Source organism: Bos grunniens, chromosome X (assembly GCF_055505025.1).
Source record: "Bos grunniens cultivar Pamir isolate PY7600 chromosome X, Bosgru_T2T1.0, whole genome shotgun sequence".
Taxonomy (NCBI): Eukaryota; Metazoa; Chordata; class Mammalia; order Artiodactyla; family Bovidae; genus Bos; species Bos grunniens.
The window spans coordinates 46,495,270-46,514,093 of NC_141194.1; the positions used below are offsets into that span (position 1 = coordinate 46,495,270).

General features: G+C 36.0%; 1 protein-coding gene across 1 annotated transcript in view; it reads right to left on the bottom strand.

The window, feature by feature from the left end:
* The window catches only part of MTMR8 (myotubularin related protein 8), a 278,922-nt gene that overhangs the window by 217,966 nt on the left and 42,132 nt on the right, over positions 1-18,824 (bottom strand). Inside the window, 2 exon segments of the mRNA XM_086390090.1 lie at positions 856-1,018; positions 5,098-5,220. Coding sequence (XP_086246216.1) covers positions 856-1,018; positions 5,098-5,220 — 286 coding nt within the window.

Below are 18,824 nucleotides of genomic sequence, written 5' to 3' on the forward strand. Positions count from 1 at the left end.
GAGATGGTTGGATGGTATCACCGACTCAATGGACATGGTTTTGTGTGAACTCTGGGTGTTGGTGATGGACAGGGAGTCCTGGCGTGCTGTGGTTCATGGGGTCACAAAGAGTTGGACATGACTGAGTGACTGAACTGAACTGAACTATGGCAATAACTTTTCCAGAGATGGATGGAGTATTCCAGAACCTTTTACAAAATGCTGGGCCAGCTAACAGATAGCCTCTGAATATAGAATACCAGTAAATTCTAAGAAATCATTCTAGGCCACAGGTAGAAGAAAATGTGAAGGGAAATATAATTCGAATCCAGAGGAAGCTTATGGGTTAGCCACCTGGAGTTCGGCTGGAAGATAAGAAGGTGAGGCCAGAGGAAGTAGGGATAACTGTTTAAACACTCTGATAAATTTCCCTAGTTTGCTAGTTGGAACCAAAGGTAGGGGTAGGAACAACAGGCAAAACATACAGCTTGCAAGGCAACAACAAAAAAATTTTGCTCCAAAGCAGTCTTACTTCCTGAACTGTGGAAAAATTTACAAGTTGATATTTAAGATGAAAGAAAGAGAAGGAAGTAACATCTGTCAAACATCTACAATATACCAAGTACTGAATGAAAATGCATGAAACAACTATCATTGCGAGCTTATACTATCACTATTTTTATAGGTGACAAAGCTGACTTCAAAGGTTATGCATCTTGCCCAAATACCATGGAGCTGTAAGAAACAGAGCCCAGATTCAAACTTATTTAAGTCTATTGAACTCCATAGCCCATGATCCTTCCATTATGCTGTTCTGGTGGAGGGGTGGATAATTAAAAAATTATTTAAAACAGATAAAAATACTATCATAACTACCTGGTTGAGAAAGCTTTAGCAGTGAAATATAAACCTCATGGCACACAATATCAGATTCTAAAACAAAGTGGGCCACCCGGAAATTCTTGCAGCGGAGGATCAGGGGACAACCCAGGCTAGTGACAGGCAATTTCTCCACAGTTGCAATATGATGCAGTGCAATCTACAAAACAGAAAAGAACAACAACAAAGATCACAGACATGCACTAGATCTATAACTATCAGTGTGCTTGACTCTCAGTAATGGTAACAGCATAACCATGTGGTCATATCTACAGCCTATAACCATCCATTGTAAGGCAAAACTGGGTTTCTGTCAAACAGAAGTAAATAGTGGTAAAAAATCTGCCTGCAATGCAGGAGACCTGGGTTCAATCCCTGCGTTGGGAAGATCCCCTAGAGAAGGGAATGGCTATCCACTCCAGTATTCTTGCCATGGACAGAGGAGCCTGGTGGGCTATAGTCCATGTGTTGCAAAGAGTCGGACACAACCAAGCAACTAACACTATCACTTTCACACTTTCAATGCAAAGCAAATTATGGTATAAAACTTTTCTCTCCTTAGGGATATAAGGTTAGGAGATTTATGGGGCAGTTGTGGTGAATTTGGCTCAGAACAGATGGCTTCTAGAACTATTGTTATTGTTTAGTCTCTGGGTTGTCATGTCCGACTGTGTCTGTGCAGAGAGTCGTGCCCATGCAGAGTCGTGTCTGACCCTTTGCAATTCCATGGACTATAGCCCACCAGACTGCTGGAGTTTAAAAATCATAGTAGAATGACTGTCACAGAGAAAAATAGAACTTCCTCTTGTTCTATTAGATTACTAGTTAAAATGATTAATAATTGGTATTTTGCTTTATTGCTAATGAAGTGTTCCATGATCATTAACTATTTAACCCCTGTAACAATGCTTTAAGGTATAATAATCTCATTTCGGGAACGAAGAAATCAAAGCTCTTAAATGTGAATTCTTCATCAAAGGACATTCATCCAAAAAGTAGCACAGACAGAATTTGAACCATGACAGTCTAACTTTGTTCACAATTATTTCTCTAGAAAGTCTAAAAACTCTAGTCCTAGAATTAAAATGTAATTAGAAATACTACACGGAGAGGGCAATGGCACCCCATTCCAGTACTCTTGCCTGGAAAATCCCATGGACGGAGGAGCCTGGTAGGCAGCAGTCCATGGGGTCGCACAGAGTCGGACACGACTGAGCAACTTCACTTTCACTTTTCACTTTCATGCATTGGAGAAGGAAATGGCAACCCATTCCAGTGTTCTTGCCTGGAGAATCCCAGGGACGGGGAAGCATGGTGGGCTGCTGTCTATGGGGTCGCACAGAGTCAGACATGACTGAAGTGACTTAGCAGCAGCAGAAATACTACAAGGAAAATTTCTCTTCCACATCTTAGACTCTAGTGACAGTAAAGAAGAAATGAAGGATTTTTTTTTTTTTACCTAAGTGACTCAGGGAATAAGTAGAAACTATAAGACTAAGGACTAAAATAACTATATATAAGCACTGTACTGTAGTTAAGAAAGTTATTTCCCATGGGAGTACAGGTTAATAACTCTGATTTTAAAAAAAATATGAAGGATTATTAAGTCTTTAGTTACATCATCCCTGCTCATGCTAATGCAGCAAAAAAGAAATGGAAAAGGAACTGGTACAAGAAACTGTATACAAATAATGCAAGTCTCTCTTTATAATTTCAAAATGCCATGGAATCATGGTTTTACATTTTTAGTCTTTGATGTTCTCCTCCTATCTGTGTCTCTGATGTTTCCTGCCACTAAAGCCTAAGTGTACTTTTTTCATTTTCTGGACTTCCTGACCTGTGCCTGGAATGGCCATCCTATCATCATTTTATTTTCTTTTCCTCCATCTCACACAATCTATACCCCAGCTCCCATTTATTTTGAAAACAAATCTCTTTCAGGAAATCTTTTAATCATATCCATCATCTAAGAATGGGGTAGATGCAGGACTACTCACATATTCCAAGAAGGAATTTTTCATCTTAATGTCTGTCTTAACTATTTTGTCAAACTTAATTCTTGTTGTGGAAGTTTTGAAGGGTCAAAAAACTACTGATAATGTAACAGGATTAATATATCAAATTTCAAGAATATGAAAGCCCTCCTGATCAATATGGTAGATCTATGTTTGAGCAGTAAAACATTGATCATTGAAAACAGGTGCCAGGCAAAAAACTGGTGACTTAGAGGCAGAAAGTGAAGTAGACTAAGGCTGGAAAGAGCTTCATTAACAGTACTAACTGGGTAAATATGCCTCCTTTGACATATAGAAAGTTAACATAAGTTCTCCCTTCCCAATGTAGTTCATTAGATTTGAAATAATACACAGTAGAAACAAATTTGGACCATTGATCTATATTTCTGTCTTTGTACCAGTACCATACTGTCTTGATGACTGTGGCTTTGTAGTAGAGCCTAAAGTCCGGCAGGTTGATTCCTCCAGTTCCATTCTTCTTTCTCAAGATTGCTTTGGCTATTCGAGGTTTTTTGTATTTCCATACAGTTTGTGAAATTATTTTTTCTAGCTCTGTGAAAAATACCTGAAATTATTTGTTCTAGCTCTGTGAAAAATACTGTTGGTAGCTTGATAAGGATTGCATTGAATCTATAGATTGCTTTGGGTAGTATACTCATTTTCACTATATTCATTCTTCTGATCCATGAACATGGTATATTTCTCCATCTATTAGTGTCCTCTTTGATTTCTTTCACCAGTGTTTTATAGTTTTCTATATATAGGTCTTTAGTTTCTTTAGGTAGATATATTCCTAAGTATTTTATTCTTTTCGTTGCAATGGTGAATGAGATTGTTTCCTTAATTTCTCTTTCTATTTTCTCATTATTAGTGTATAAGAATGCAAGGGATTTCTGTGTGTTGATTTTATGTCCTGCAACTTTACCATATTCATTGATTAGTGGAGATATATGCTGTCTGTAAATGCAGGTAGAAAGGGAAAAGGCTCATGACACGGTACTAAAGAACTGGTTCCCAAACTGTTAGAAATTAAAGAGTCCTTACTAATTATATAATCTAACCACCTAATTTTACAGATGAGGAAACTGAAGCCCAGAAAGCAAGAGTCACTTGCCCAAGTTCATATAGTCAGTTAGTGTACAACTGAGTCTAGCTAAAACCAACTTTCCTGATTCTTCTTTTCTCAATCCTTTCATCATACCAAAGTGAACAAGATATAATGTCATATGGGAAAAGTCATGGTATATTTAAAAAGGAAGTATTAAAATACTTTTTTATAATATACAGTCTGTTTAATTCATTTTATACTTATAAAATAGTCTCTATCATGTGCCAGACATGATTTTAGGCACAACATTTTTATTTCTATAACCAAGCATTATTATTTCATTTATTTTACAGATGAGGGAAGTGAGCCTCAGAGAAGTTAAATAACTTGCCCAAGGTTACAAAGGTAGTAAATGTTGAAGCTGGGATTTCACCCTGAACACACTAGCTCTAGTCTTAATTGCTGTGCTATGCCATATATCAGAAGCATATTTTACTTGCTACAGAGGTCTAAGCATAAATCTAATGATTAAGATTAAATTATGATACTCTAGGATAAGTAAGGCATAAAGTAATGTAAAGGAATGTTACTAGTGCTAAACTAATTACAGAATATTATTTAAAGATGTAACAATGCATATACATACACACACACACACACACACACACACACACACACCACTCTGTCTTAGGTTAGACAGCTGGTCTATATTATTGCTACCCAAAATATAGTCCATGGGCCACCAGCATCACCTGAGAGCATTTTAGAAATTTAAAACCTTAGGCCTGAGCTTTTGCATTTTTAACAAGCTCCCAGGTTATACAGATGTTCTTAGTTGTTGAACCAACTTTATGTGTAGCAATTTTATGTGTAGCAAGGTTTTAAATTACTTCAGGATGCTTACCAAGTAGGCATCTTGAAAATACGTAGAGATCACTTTACCTTAAAATATTGAGGAAAAGTCTCATATAGTTTAAAATTACTATAGTCAACAACTTGAGGGAAGAGAAATTATATGATTCAATTTATGAAAAGACCCACCCAGAATAGAGTCTTTGAAGAAAAGGTTTTACAGCAATTTAACTGTTAACTGAAATTTCAAAAAACTACCATGTGAGAAAGCATGTATACAAAATTCTTTAAGACTCTGATATTTCTTCCTATGAACATACATACCCATGTCTCTTTTCGGGCTGTCCCAGAAGCTTCCACATAGATTAGGTGGGTTGCAGTAAGATACAGACTTCCATTAGCTGGTTTCTTACCTACATAACGATCCAGTAATTTCACGTTTTCTACCTGTTATAAGGGTGGGGTGGAGAAAAATGCTGATTAAGTTATCAACTCACCATCTGTGATCAAAGTAAGACAAATGCTGTTAATTTACTACAAAACTTTGAGTTTTTCTGGTTTCTGTCAAGGTAGCAAACTAGTATGATCTGTGTTTCCTTTTCCTAAATCAACCATGAAGAAACTGTAAAAGTGAGATGGAAACATGGATTAAAATTCTAGATGATGTTACTATGATAGGGTAGACGTGTGTAGAAGATAAATAGGATATGGATGAAGTACTAATCTTATTGGAGGAAAGTGGCAGTTATTGTGCATGGAAAAATCAATAAGGGTAAATAACATGAGATTAGATCTTAAGTTTAAGATCTTCCATTAAAGTGCAAGAAAATAGAATACATAAATTTCTAAAAAGCAAGAGAAAAGTTGATTTATCCCAATGGAAAGTAGAAAAAAAAAAAGAGTACCATAAATGGAAATTATAAAATTAAATGCCAGAAATAAGTCCTAATATAAGAGAAATTATAGCAAATATACACAAATTAAACTTACCAATTAAAAGACAGACTTATAGACTGAATTAAAACAAATACTCAACAATATTCAGTCTAAAAGATATATACCTAAAATTAAGAGATGTAAACAAGTTGAAAATAAAAAAGATAGAAAAGATACACTGACAAATATGAACAAAGCTTGAGTAGCATTCTTAAAATCTGACAAGACAGAATTAAGAGACAAAGAACAGGACAAAATACATCTTGCATCATGTACTTGCTTATAGCAGAATTGCAGAGACAAAGGAAACACTTGGATATTTTAACACTTTAATTAGGAATTGATAGATTAAACATACAAAAACAAAAAATAGAAATGAATAGAGATACAGAATACTTTTACAGTACAACTACAAATTTCAAGTTATTAGATATACAGAGAACTCTATATCCAACAAATAAAGAACATAAAATCATTCATGACAAATAATAGAACACTTCTAAAAAGACATCATGATAATGTCTATAAAGGAAGACTCAATAAATACCAAAGGTTCGATATCACACAATCTGCATTCTTATACCATGATACGATGCCATTAGAAATTAATAACAGAATAATAGACAAAGTTAGCATATATTAAGAAACAAAATTATTAAATTAACCTTGGGTTAAAAGCAAACCATAAATGAATTCATAAATATTTAAAATTGAAAAATAATAAAAGCACAACAAGTGAAAAATTGTGGGATACAGTTGAAGCAGAACTAAGAAGGAAATGTACAGCTTTAAGTACACTTATTATTAAACAAGAAATATTAATAAACTAATCATCCAATACAATGAAGAAAGTAAAAGAACAGAGAAAAAAGACAAATCACAGAAATTAATAAGCAGATAATCACCCCCACATACACACACACACACACACCAAAAATAAAACAACAGAAAACATGAACAAAACTAGAGTTTAATTCTCTAAAAAGGTTAATAGATCTTTGAGAAGACTGGTCAAGAAAAAAAAAAAAAAAAAGGGAAGAGGCAAATACACAAAATACAGATTGTAAAAGGAAAAACAATGTAGCAAAATTCTTTAAATGAGAGTATTATGAACAATATGCTAATACATTGAAAAACTTACATGAAGTGAAAAAATTTCAAGGAAAATCCCTCAGGTCCAGAGGGATTTGCTAGTTAAATCTACCAAACTTTCATGAAACAAACTATCTTATCCAATTGATTTCAGTGTTAGAAAAACAATGACAGTTAGTCTTATTTATGAGGCTAGCATAATCCTCATTCTAAAACCAAACAGACAACTATAAGAGATGAAAATTTATACAATTTCACTTATGAAATATAGATGCAAAAATTCAAATAAAAGTATTTAGTGAATCAACAGTATATTTTCAAAAATGTATTCATCAGGTAAATTTAACTCAAGAAAGCAGAGTTCAACACTGAAAAATTTCAAAGGAATACATCACATGAATAAATTAAAAGAGAAAAATCAAATGATTTATCTCAATTGATAGAGAAAAATACTTTTGAGTTCATTTCTATTTATGATGCTAACCCTTAGTGAATTAGGAACAGAAGTAAACATCCACAACTTGGTAAAGATTATATATTAAAAGCCTACAAAGAATGTCATGTGTAATGGAGAAAGTAAATGCATTACTTAAAAATCACAAACAAGATAAAATGGACCCATCTATCACTGCTACTCTTTTAAATATCCTGCTGCTGCTAAGTCACTTCAGTTCTGTCTGACTCTGTGCGACCCCACAGACAGCAGCCCACCAGGCTCCCCTGTCCCTGGGATTCTCCAGGCAAGAGTACTGGTGTGGGCTGCCATTGCCTAAATAGAAGATTATAACCCCATAAATAGCTAAATAAATCTTAAAAGATAAGACTGAAAAAAGGAAGATCTGCTCTACTAGATATTAAGATATACCCAAAGCCATAGGGTAAAGAAAAAAAAAAGCCGGAAGTACTAGTACAAAACTATACAAATAGATCATTGATAAAGGCTCACAGCTCAAAGGTAGATTTGTGTACGAATGGGCGCTTCATATAGGATAAACGTGGCACTACTAATTATGAACAAAAGATGTAAGTACTTACCAAAAGTGTGGGGAAAACTGTATCAATACATGAAGAAAAGTAAAACTAGATCCTTATGTATTACCATATGCAAAAGTGTGATCTAGATATATCTATATGTAAGAGGAAAAACTATAAAGTTACTAGAAAATGCAAACCATGTCAGATCGACAGACAGGAAAAGACTTGAAAAATCAATCAATAACAGAATGGGAGAAAATATATAAAATGTCTAAAACTAACAACAGATCATTATCTAGACTATATAAGGAACTTCTGTAACTTAATGAAAAAAAGACAGAAGCTCTAATAGAAAAGCAGGCAAAAATATAAGAACAGGCAAGTTACAGAAAAGGAAATCCAATAGGCATACAACCATGAAGAGACACTCAAAATACTGGTAATTACATAAGTGAAAATTAAAACTACAAGACATTTCTTTAAGTTTGTAAGACTGGAGAAGACTGGAAGGCTAGAAAATGCCAAGTGTCAGTATGGTGTTGGGGATAAAAGAACCCTCATCTGTTACAAATGTCAGGGGGTGACAGGATATAGACAGATTGAGACCACTCAGGAAATCAATCTGGTACTACATAATTAAAGTAACAAAGTACACTCCATGATCCAGAAATTCTATTTCTGAAAACTAGCCCAAAGAAGTTTTCATATAGGTACTAAAGAGGACACATACAATACAGAACATTTCCATCACAGGGAGAATAGATAATTCAAGATGTAGTGGAGCATTAAGCAGGTATTAGAAGCAATGGGTGGATTTAATTCAGATAACCATTATATCTACTGCTGTGGGCAAGAATCACTTGGAAGAAATGGAGCTGCCTTCATAGTCAACAAGAGTCTGAAATGCAGTACTTGGGTGCAATCTCAGAAACGACAGAATAATCTTGGTTCATATACAAAGCAAACCATTCAACATCACAGTAATCCAAGTCTATGCCCCAATAACTAATGCTGAAGAAGCTAAAGTTGACCAGCTCTATGAAGACCTACAACACTTTTTAGAACTAATATCAAAGAAGATATCCTTTTCATCATAGGTTATTGAAATGCAAAAGTAGGAGTTCAAGAGATACCTGGAACATCAGGCAAGTTTGGCCCTGGCATAGAAAATGAAGCAGGGCAAAGGATAATAGAGTTTTGCTAAGAGAACACACTGGTTATAGCAAACACTCTGTTCCAACAACACAAGATACGACTCTACACATGGACATAACCAGAAAGTCAATACCAAAATCACATTATGTTCTTTGCGGCCAAAGATGCAGAACTTCTATACAATCATGTATTTTCCCGTGATATCACTAATTTTCTTGAAGAAATTTTTGCTATTCTATTGTTTTCCTCTATTTCTTTGCATTGTTCATATAAGAAGGCCTTCTTATCTCTCCTTGCTATCCTGTGAAACTCTGCATTCTGATGGTGGGAAACACAGAAGGCAAAAGGAGAAGGGGACGGCAGAAGATGAGGTCCTTAGATAGCATCACCGACTCAATGAACATGAATTTGAGCAAACTCTGGGAGACAGTGGAGGACAGAGGAGCCTGGCATACTACAGTTCATGGAGTCCCAAAGAGTAGGACACAAGTTAATAACCAAACAACAAGAAAAGGAGCAATAGGTTAGAGGTACACATAGAAACATAAATAGATGCAAAAAATACATAGCTTAGTGAAAAAATAAGCAGAATGAAATACTGAAGATATCACTAGTTATATAAATACAAATTCATGCAATTCCATCATGTTTTGAAGGATATATTCAAATATTCAGTTGAGTTCAGTTGCTCAGTCGTGTCCGACCCTTTGCGACCCCATGGACCACAGCACGCCAGACTTCCCTGTCTATCACCAACTGCTGGAGCTTGCTCAAACTCATATCCATTGAGCCAGTGATGCCATCCAACCATCTCATCCTCTGTCATCCCCGTCTCCTCCTGCCTTTAGTCCTTCCCATCATGAGGGTCTTTTAAAATGAGTCAGTTCTTCCCATCATGTGGCCAAAGTATTGGAGCTTCAGCTTCAGCATCAGTCCTTCCAATGAATATTCAGGACTGATTTCCTTTTAGGATGGACTGGTTGGATCTCCTTGCAATCCAAGAGACACTCAAGAGACTTCTCCAACACCACAGTTCAAAACCATCAATTCTTTGGCACTCAGCTTTCTTTATACTCCAACTCTCATATCCATACATGACTACTGGAAAATCCATAGCTTTGACTAGATGGACTTTTGTCAGAAAGTAATGTTTCTGCTTTTTAATATGCTGTCTAGGTTGGTCATACATTTTCTTCCAAGGAGCAAGCTTCTTTTAATTTCATGACTGCAGTCACCATTTGAAGTGATTTTGGGATCCGAGAATATAAAGTATGTCACTTTTTCCATTGTTTCCTCATCTATTTGCCGTGAAGTGATGGTACCACAAGCCATGACCTTAGTTTTTATATATTGAGTTTTAAGCCAGCTTTTTCATTTTCTACTTTCACTTTCATCAGGAGGATCTTCAGTTCTTCTTCACTTTCTGCCGTAAGAGTGGTGTCATCTGCATATGTGAAGTTATTGATATTTCTCCTGGCAATCGTGATTCCAGCTTGTGCTTCATCCAGCCTGGCACTTCACATGATGTACTCCGCATATAAGCTAAATAAGCAGGGGAACAATATACAGCTTTGACATACTCCTTTTCCAATTTGCAACCAATCTGCTGTTCCATGTCTGGTTGCAACTATTGCTTCTTCACCCGCGTACAGATTTTTCAGGAGGCAGGTAAGGTGGTTTAGTATTCCCATCTCTTTAAGAATTTTCCACAGTTTTTCGTGATCCACACAGTCAAAGGCTTTGGTGTAGTTAATAAAAGAGAAGTAGGTGTTTTTCTGGAACTCTCTTGTTTTTTCTATGATCCAATGGATGTTGGCAATTTGATCTCTGGTTCCTCTACCTTTTCTAAATCCAGCTTGAACATCTGGAAATTCATCGTTCATGTACTGTTGAAGCCTGCCTTGGAGAATTTTGAGCATTACTTTACTAGCTTGTGAGATGAGTGCAATTTTGTGGTAGTTTGAGCATTCCTTGGCAATGCCTTTCTTTGGGATTGGAATGAAAACTGACCTTTTCCACTCCTCTTGCCACTGCTGAGTTTCCCAAATTTGTTCTCCACAACATAAAAGTACAAGGTAAAGCAGCAAGTGTAAATGTATTAATAGAAGATACAACAAATTATCCAGAAGACCTAGCTAAAATAATAAATAAAGGTGGCTACACTAAATGATAGATCTTCAGTGTAGATAAAACAGTCTTATTTTGGAAGATGATGTGTCAGGAGCCACGTTAGGCATTACTGACAAAATGGAGGCATGGCCCCAACCCCCTCTCCTCATCTCGCAGGCACGGTCCCGGGATGAAGGAGTTAGGCCTTGTGATTCTGACTTGTTCTTTCCTTTCTTTGGTTGAGTTGGCTGGAAAGAATGTTAAGGTACTTGAGAGAAGCGTGAGAAAGCACAAAGTCTTCTGCAGCTGTGCCCAGAAAATAATCTATAAAATAACCATTGACATTTGTTCAAGGATCTATACAAAGAATGTCCCAGGATGAGCATGTGGGCCGGAGCTTGAGGCCATGGGAAGGATTATTATCTGAGACCTGTTTGTGAGGGAAATATTTATGGCAAAAGAAGTTTGCTGAGTTTAGGGTTTAGGAATAATTAAGAATAGCTAGAAGCCTTTTTAGGAGATAGTGATCTTAAGATGCTAGGGGCAAACAGGATTTAGAAAGATAAGAAATAAACTGAGGAATGTGGCATGAGTTACAATGTAATCACAAGTTAAGTATAGGACACATAAGAGAAAGTAGATAATAGATAGTAAAGCCAATTCTGAGAGAATCGCTGAAGCAGGAACTCTGCAGGACAACAATGATTTCTGGAGACAGTAAATCTGGGTGGGGGAAACTAAAAATGTCAAACCTCTGACCTAATGCTTTTGTCAAAGTATAAAAGAAAATCTGAAGCTTGAAATAAACATGTAGTTCCGTACTATGAGTCAGAGGCTACATCACCATCCACCAACACCGCTCACCCCTTCAGGCTGATACCCTGGTTGCTGGAGCTGGACTCCGGCAATGATGCTATCTAGAACCTTCAGAGCTAGAAAAAAGTCAGTGCCTGGCTTCAGATTTCAAAGGACATATTGACTCTCTTGTTAGGACCTAATGCAGCTGGTGATTTTAAATTGAAGTCAGTGTTCATTTAAAATTCTGAAAATCCTAGGGCCCTTAAGCATTATGCTAAGTATACTCTATGCTCTATAAATGGAAAAAAAAAAAAAAAATCCTGGACAACACCATATCCATTTACAACATGGTTCACTGAATATTTTAAACCTACTGTTGAGACCTACTATTCAGAAAAAGATTCCTTTCAAAATGTTTCCTCAGGTGCCAGTTGTTCCAAGTGTCCAGGCCTGAGGTGTTCTCCTAATTCCTTCCCCTGCTAGCACCTCAAACGGCAGACCACTCATCAAGAATTCTATATCCAAGACCTGAAAATTTGTTGCTTAAGATGATGAATGCTGACATAGATGCAGCTGATGCTGAAAATTATGTGGAACTAGAGGGAAAAAATTACTTATTAATCAAGGGTTGGATTCCCAACACACACTTGAAGACCTCTCTGCAAGAGTAGACGCAGTTAGGGAAGAAAACATGAAGCTAAAATCAGAAAATCCAGTTCTTAAACAATATATAGAAAACTTCATTTTTTTAATTTTATTTTTAAACTTTACAATATTGTATTAGTTTTGCAAACATCAAAATGAATCCGCCACAGGTATACCCATGCTCCACATCCTGAAACTTCATGAAAGATTCTAGTGTTTTTCAAACAACTGACAGAAAAAACAAAAGAAAGTAAGGGACTGATATCCATTATGTCTTTATGGAATTGCTGCTGATCTTTTTTTCCTTTAAAACTTGGATAGATTCCAAAAGTTATAGGACTACTGTTTGTGGCTTCACTTAGTATTTATAAAGATGTCAGATCTGGGAAAAATTAAAAGCATAACAGAAGACTTCCATGAGTTTGTGTATTATGTTAGTCTATGAAAACATGCAAATGCATTGTAGAGACTTTACAATTAGAAATGCATATATTTATGACTTGAAAATGAATGTTATATCAAATTTGCTTTTATTTATAGGTTTAGCTTTCTATTTTACTATAGACACAGAGATACAAGTAAATAAACACCTTGTTGCAACAAAGTGACCAAAATCATACTGAATGCACACCTTTATTTTATTTTTTTTGAATGCACACCTTTATGTACCCTGTCCACCACTGTGTGCCTCATATCTGTTTGCTTTCTTCCCGTTTTCCTTCCTCTACGGAAAAAAAAAAAAAAAAAAATGGTTTCACATTTATAAAAAGTAATTTCAGTAGTTACTCATCTAGGAGAGGAAGCAGAACTTCTAACTGCTAAAAATTAACCAAAATAAAATACTTTCTTAGTTAGGGCTTATTTGTTATGTTTAGTAGTAAGATAGGATAGTTGGTTTCTCTTTAATCAACTGAAAATGGAGACTCTAAAAATGAAGATTTTTCTTTGAATTATCATATTGGGAAGATTTGTTGTTAAAAACTTCCTTTGCACAAAATAACCCACGTGCTATCTAAAAAGATGAGCTCTGGTTGTTTGTTTGAAATAGAAAATTTTGAGGAAAAATATAAATAGTTTGGGGAAAGTACTTGTTAAGTACTTGTAACCAACTCCAAATGTTTTTTACTCAAGATTTCTGTTATCTCTAGCACAGATTAGATTGTGGGGGGACTATATAAGAAAATGAATTAAGTTTGGCTAGCCTTATATAAACCACACTTGGAAGAAAATAAAGTTTGGTCTCAGGTTTAATATCTAGCAGATCAACTTGGCAAAGTCCCTTAAGAGTGTATTAGTATCAAAATCATGAACAAAATGGGAAAATTTTACATGTATACTAATTGATGCTTTCTCAGTATTTTATCATACTACTCCCAGAATTTTCTGTAAACACAACTACTGGTTTACAGCGTTTTAGTCACTTAAGATTTCATTTTTTTTAATTTACTTTGTAGATTCCATTTGATAAGGAAACCAGTATCAGAAGTAATATTAAAATGTTAAATAGGAAAAGAGATCCACTAATGTAGTTTATGGTTATTAAACTTTAAGCTAATGATGGAATAATCTTATGTTTGTATTGGTGTAAGATTTGATGGCTTTAGCTGTATGAATATGTAATAGTCATACATAGACATTTTGCAACTCTGTGACATAATTTTCAAACATTTAAAATTGTGTTGCAGTTATGCTTGGCTGTTTAATATAAAACAGTCTCAAAAAATATATTATTAATTGCATCCGGTCAACCAAGAGAATGTGCACATGATTCATGTTGTTTTAAGCTTGCTAACACAACATCCCTTCTGCAGCCCATATATCAAGAAGTCATTCTGATTTTTAGAGTTTATTATTTAAGAGATATATTTTGTAAGGCTATAGCTGCCATAGATAGTGATTTCCCTGATGGATATGTTCAAAGTAAGTGTAAATCCTTCTGGAAAGGATTCACTATTCTAGGTACCACTAAGGACATTCATGATTCATGGGAAGAGAACAAAATATCAACATTATCAGGAGTATGGAAGTTAGTCATCATAAATGACTTTAAAGGGATCAGTCCTCAAAAGTGATGGAAATATCAAGAAAACTAGAATTTGAAGTGGAGGCTAAAGATGTGACTGAATTATTATATTAAATGAAGTAAGTCATAGAAAGACACATATTACATGATATTACTTGTATGATACAAATGAATGTATTTTCAAAATAGAAATCGACTCAGAAATAGAAAACAAACTTATGATTACCAAAAGGGACAGTGGGATAGTGGGAGAGGAGGAGAGACAAATTAGGAGTTTGGCATTAACATATACACATCACTATATAGAAAATAGGTAAACAAGGACCCGCTGTATAGCATATGGAACTATACTCAATATCTTGTAATAACTTACAGTGTAAAAAAATTTGAAAAAGAGTGTGTATATATATATATAATTGTGTGTAATTGAATCACTTTGAGATATGCTAAAAACTAACACAACATTGTAAATTAACTATTCTTCAATAAAAGAGAAAAATTATACCCCAAAATGTGACTAAATTGCTGCAATCTCACAATAAAACTTTAACGAGGGAGATGTGTCTTATGGATGAGCAAAAAATGTGGTTTCTGGAGATGGAATTTACTCTTGGTGAAGGAACTATGAAGATTCTTGAAATTACAGCAAAGGATTTGCTGTAATCATAAACAATGATTAGCAGCAGCAGGACTTGAGAGGGTTGACTCTACTTGTGAAAGAAGTTCTAAAGTGTATAAAATGCTGTCAAATAGCACTATATGCTACAGAGAAATTGTTCATGAAAAAAAGAGTTAATTAGTGTGGCAAATTTAATTGTTGTCTTATTTTAAGAAATTACCAAAGCCACTCCAACCTTCAGCAACCCTGATCAGTCAGCAGCCACCAACATCAAGGCAAGAAAATTACAAATTGCTGAAGGCTCAGATGATGTCTAGCAATTTTTTAATAATAAAGTGAAAGTGAAAGTCGCTCAGTCATGTCCAACTCTTTGTAATCCCATGGACTATACAGACCATGGAACTCTCCAGGCCAGAATACTGGAGTGGGTAGCCTTTTCCTTCTCCAGATGATCTTCTCAACCCAGGAATCGAACCCAGGTGTCCCACAGTGCAGGCAGATTCTTTACCCGCTGAGCCACAAGGGAAGCCCAAGAATATCGGAGTGGATAGCCTCTCCCTTCTCCAGTGGATCTTCCTGATCCAGGAATCAAACCAGGGTCTCCTGCATTGCAGGAGGATTCTTTACCAACTGAGCTATAGGGAAGCCCTTTAAATAATAAAGTATATTTAAATTAAGGTATATACATTGTTTTATTAGATATAATGCTTTATCACACACTTAGTAGACTAAAATATAAACAAAATTTTACATGCACTGAAAAGCAAAAAAGATAAATGTGACTTGCTTTATTGTGATACTAATTTCATTGCTGTGGTCTGGAACAGTATCTCCAAGGAATGATGATAAATGAAAGATGGTCTGGCATTGATCAATGATGGTAACACACCATGAGTGAGGTACACGTAATGAACTCAATTCTATATATCTGAGGTTGAAAAACAGAGACAAACAAAAAGCCACGTTTCCTTTTTAAATTATGGGAAATAACCTTTTAGACACTTAAAAGGTATTCTATAATGTTGGCCTCTTTAATTCATCCACACTCATGGTTGAACTAATTTTTAACATTTGTACCTCTACATCCTTAGGCATTTTGACTTTCATTTACAATGGGATAAAAGGAGAAATGCCTGAGACCACATCAACATAAAATTCCTAGCCCAATGCTCTTTTTTCTTTTTTTTTGAAATTTGTTTAACTGGAGGATAACTGCTTTACAAAGCTGTGTTGGTTTCCGTTGTACAGCAACATGAATAAGCTCTACATATACATATATCCCCTCCCTCTTAAGCCTCCCTCGAATCTCCCTATCCTACCTCTCTAGGTCATCACACAGTACTGAGCTGAGTTCCCTGTGCTATACAGCTACTCCCCACTAGTTATCTGTTTTACACATGGTAGTATACATATTCAGTGTTACTCTTCCGATTAATCCCAGCTTCTCCTTCCCCTGCTGTGTCCACAAGTCTGTTCTCTACATCTGTTTCTCTAGTCCTGCTCTGCAAATAGGTTCATCAGTACAATTTTTCTAGATTCCATGTATATGGGTTAATAAACAATATTTGATTTTCTCTAACTTACTTCACTCTGTATAACAGGCTCTAGGTTCATCCATCTCAGTAGAACTGTCCCAAATTCTAACCTTTTTATGGTTGTGCAATATTCTATTGTGTATATGCACCACGGCTTCTTTATCCATTTATCAGTCAATAGACATTAGTTCTCTTTCATGTTTTTATTGTTGTTGTTCAGTCATGCAGTCATGTCCAACTCTTTGTGACCCCATGCACTGCAGCATACCAGGCTTCCCTGTCGACACTTCACTGTCTTCCAGAGGTTGCTCAAACTCATGTCCATGGAGTCAATTATGTCATCCAAACATCTCATCCTCAGTCGCCCCTTCTCCTCTTGCCCTCAATCTTTCCCAGGATCAGGATCTTTTCCAATGAGTCAGCTCTTCACATCAGGGGGCCAAAGTGTTATGTTAGAGCTTCAGCTTCAGCATCAGTCCTTCCAATGAATATTCAGGGATGATTTCCTTTAGGATTGACTGGTTTGATCTCCTTGCTGTCCAAAGGACTCTCAAGAGTCTTCTCCAGCACCACAGTTTGAAAGCACCAATTTTTTGACACTCAGCCTTCTTTATGGTACAACTTTCACACCTGTTCTAGCTATTACAAATAGTGCTGCTATGAACACTGGGGTACATGCGTCTTTTTGAATTATGGTTTTCTCAGTGTGTATGCCCAGTATAAGGATTGCTGGGTCATAAGGCAGATTTATTCCTAATTATTAACGAATCTCATATTGTTTCCCATAGTGGTTGTATCACTTTACATACCTATCAACAGTGAAAGAAGGTCCCCTTTTCCCCACATCCTCTCCAGCATTTATTGTTTGTAGATTTTTTGATGATGATAATTCTGATCAGTGTTAGGTGATATCTCACTGTAGCTTTGATTTGGATTTCTCTAATAATGAGCAGTGTTGAACATCTTTCCATGTGTTTCTCGGCCATCTGTAAGTCCTCTTTGAAGAAATGTCTGCTTAGGTCTTCTGCCCATTTTTTGATTGGGTAGATTTTCTGATATTTAGCTTCATTCGCTGCTTGTACATTTTAGAGATTAATCCTCTCTCAGTTGCTTCATCTACAATTACTTTATCCCATTCTGAAGGTTATCTTATCTTGTTTATGGTTTACTGTGCTGTACATTTGATTATTTTTGTTTTTATTTCCATTACTCTAGGAGGTGGGTTCCACGTCCAGTTCTAACTGTTGCTTCCTGACCTGCATATAGGTTTCTCAAGAGGCAGGTCAGGTGGTCTGGTATTCCCATCTCTTTCAGAATTTTCCACAGTTTATTGTGATCCACAAAGTCAAAGGCTTTGGCATAGTCAATAAAGCAGAAATAGATGTTTTTCTGAAACTCTCTCCCTTTTTTGATGATCCAGTGGATGTTGGCAATTTGATCTCTGGTTCCTCTGCCTTTTCTAAAACCAGCTTGAACATCTGGAAGTTCACGGTTCACGTATTGCTTAAGCCTGGCTTGGAGAAGGCTATATATTGTCACCCTGCTTATCTAACTTCTATGCAGAGTACATCATGAGAAACTCTGGGCTGGAAGAAGCATAAGCTGGAATCAAGATTGCTGGGAGAAATATCAATAACCTCAGATATGCAGATGATACCACCCTTATGGCAGAAAGTGAAGAGGGACTAAAAAGCCTCTTGATGAAATGAAAGAGGAGAGTGAAAATGCTGGCTTAAAGCTCAACATTCAGAAAACTAAGATCATGGCATCTGGTCCTGTCACTTCATGGGAAATATATGGGAAAACAGTCGAAACAATGTCAGACTTTATTTTGGGGGGGCTCCAAAATCACTGCAGATGGTGACTGCAGCCATGAAATTAAAAGACGCTTACTCCTTGGAAAGTTATGACCAACTTAGATAGCATATTCAAAAGCAGAGATATTACTTTGCCAACAAAGGTCTGTCTAGTCAAGGCTATGGTTTTTCTAGTGGTCATGTATGGATGTGAGAGTTGGAGAAGACTCTTGAGAGTCCCTTGGACTGCAAGGAGATCCAACCAGTCCATTCTAAAGGAGATCAGTCCAAGGTGTTCATTGATAGGACTGATGCTAAAGCTGAAACTCCAATACTTTGGCCACCTCATGCGAAAAGTTGACTCATTG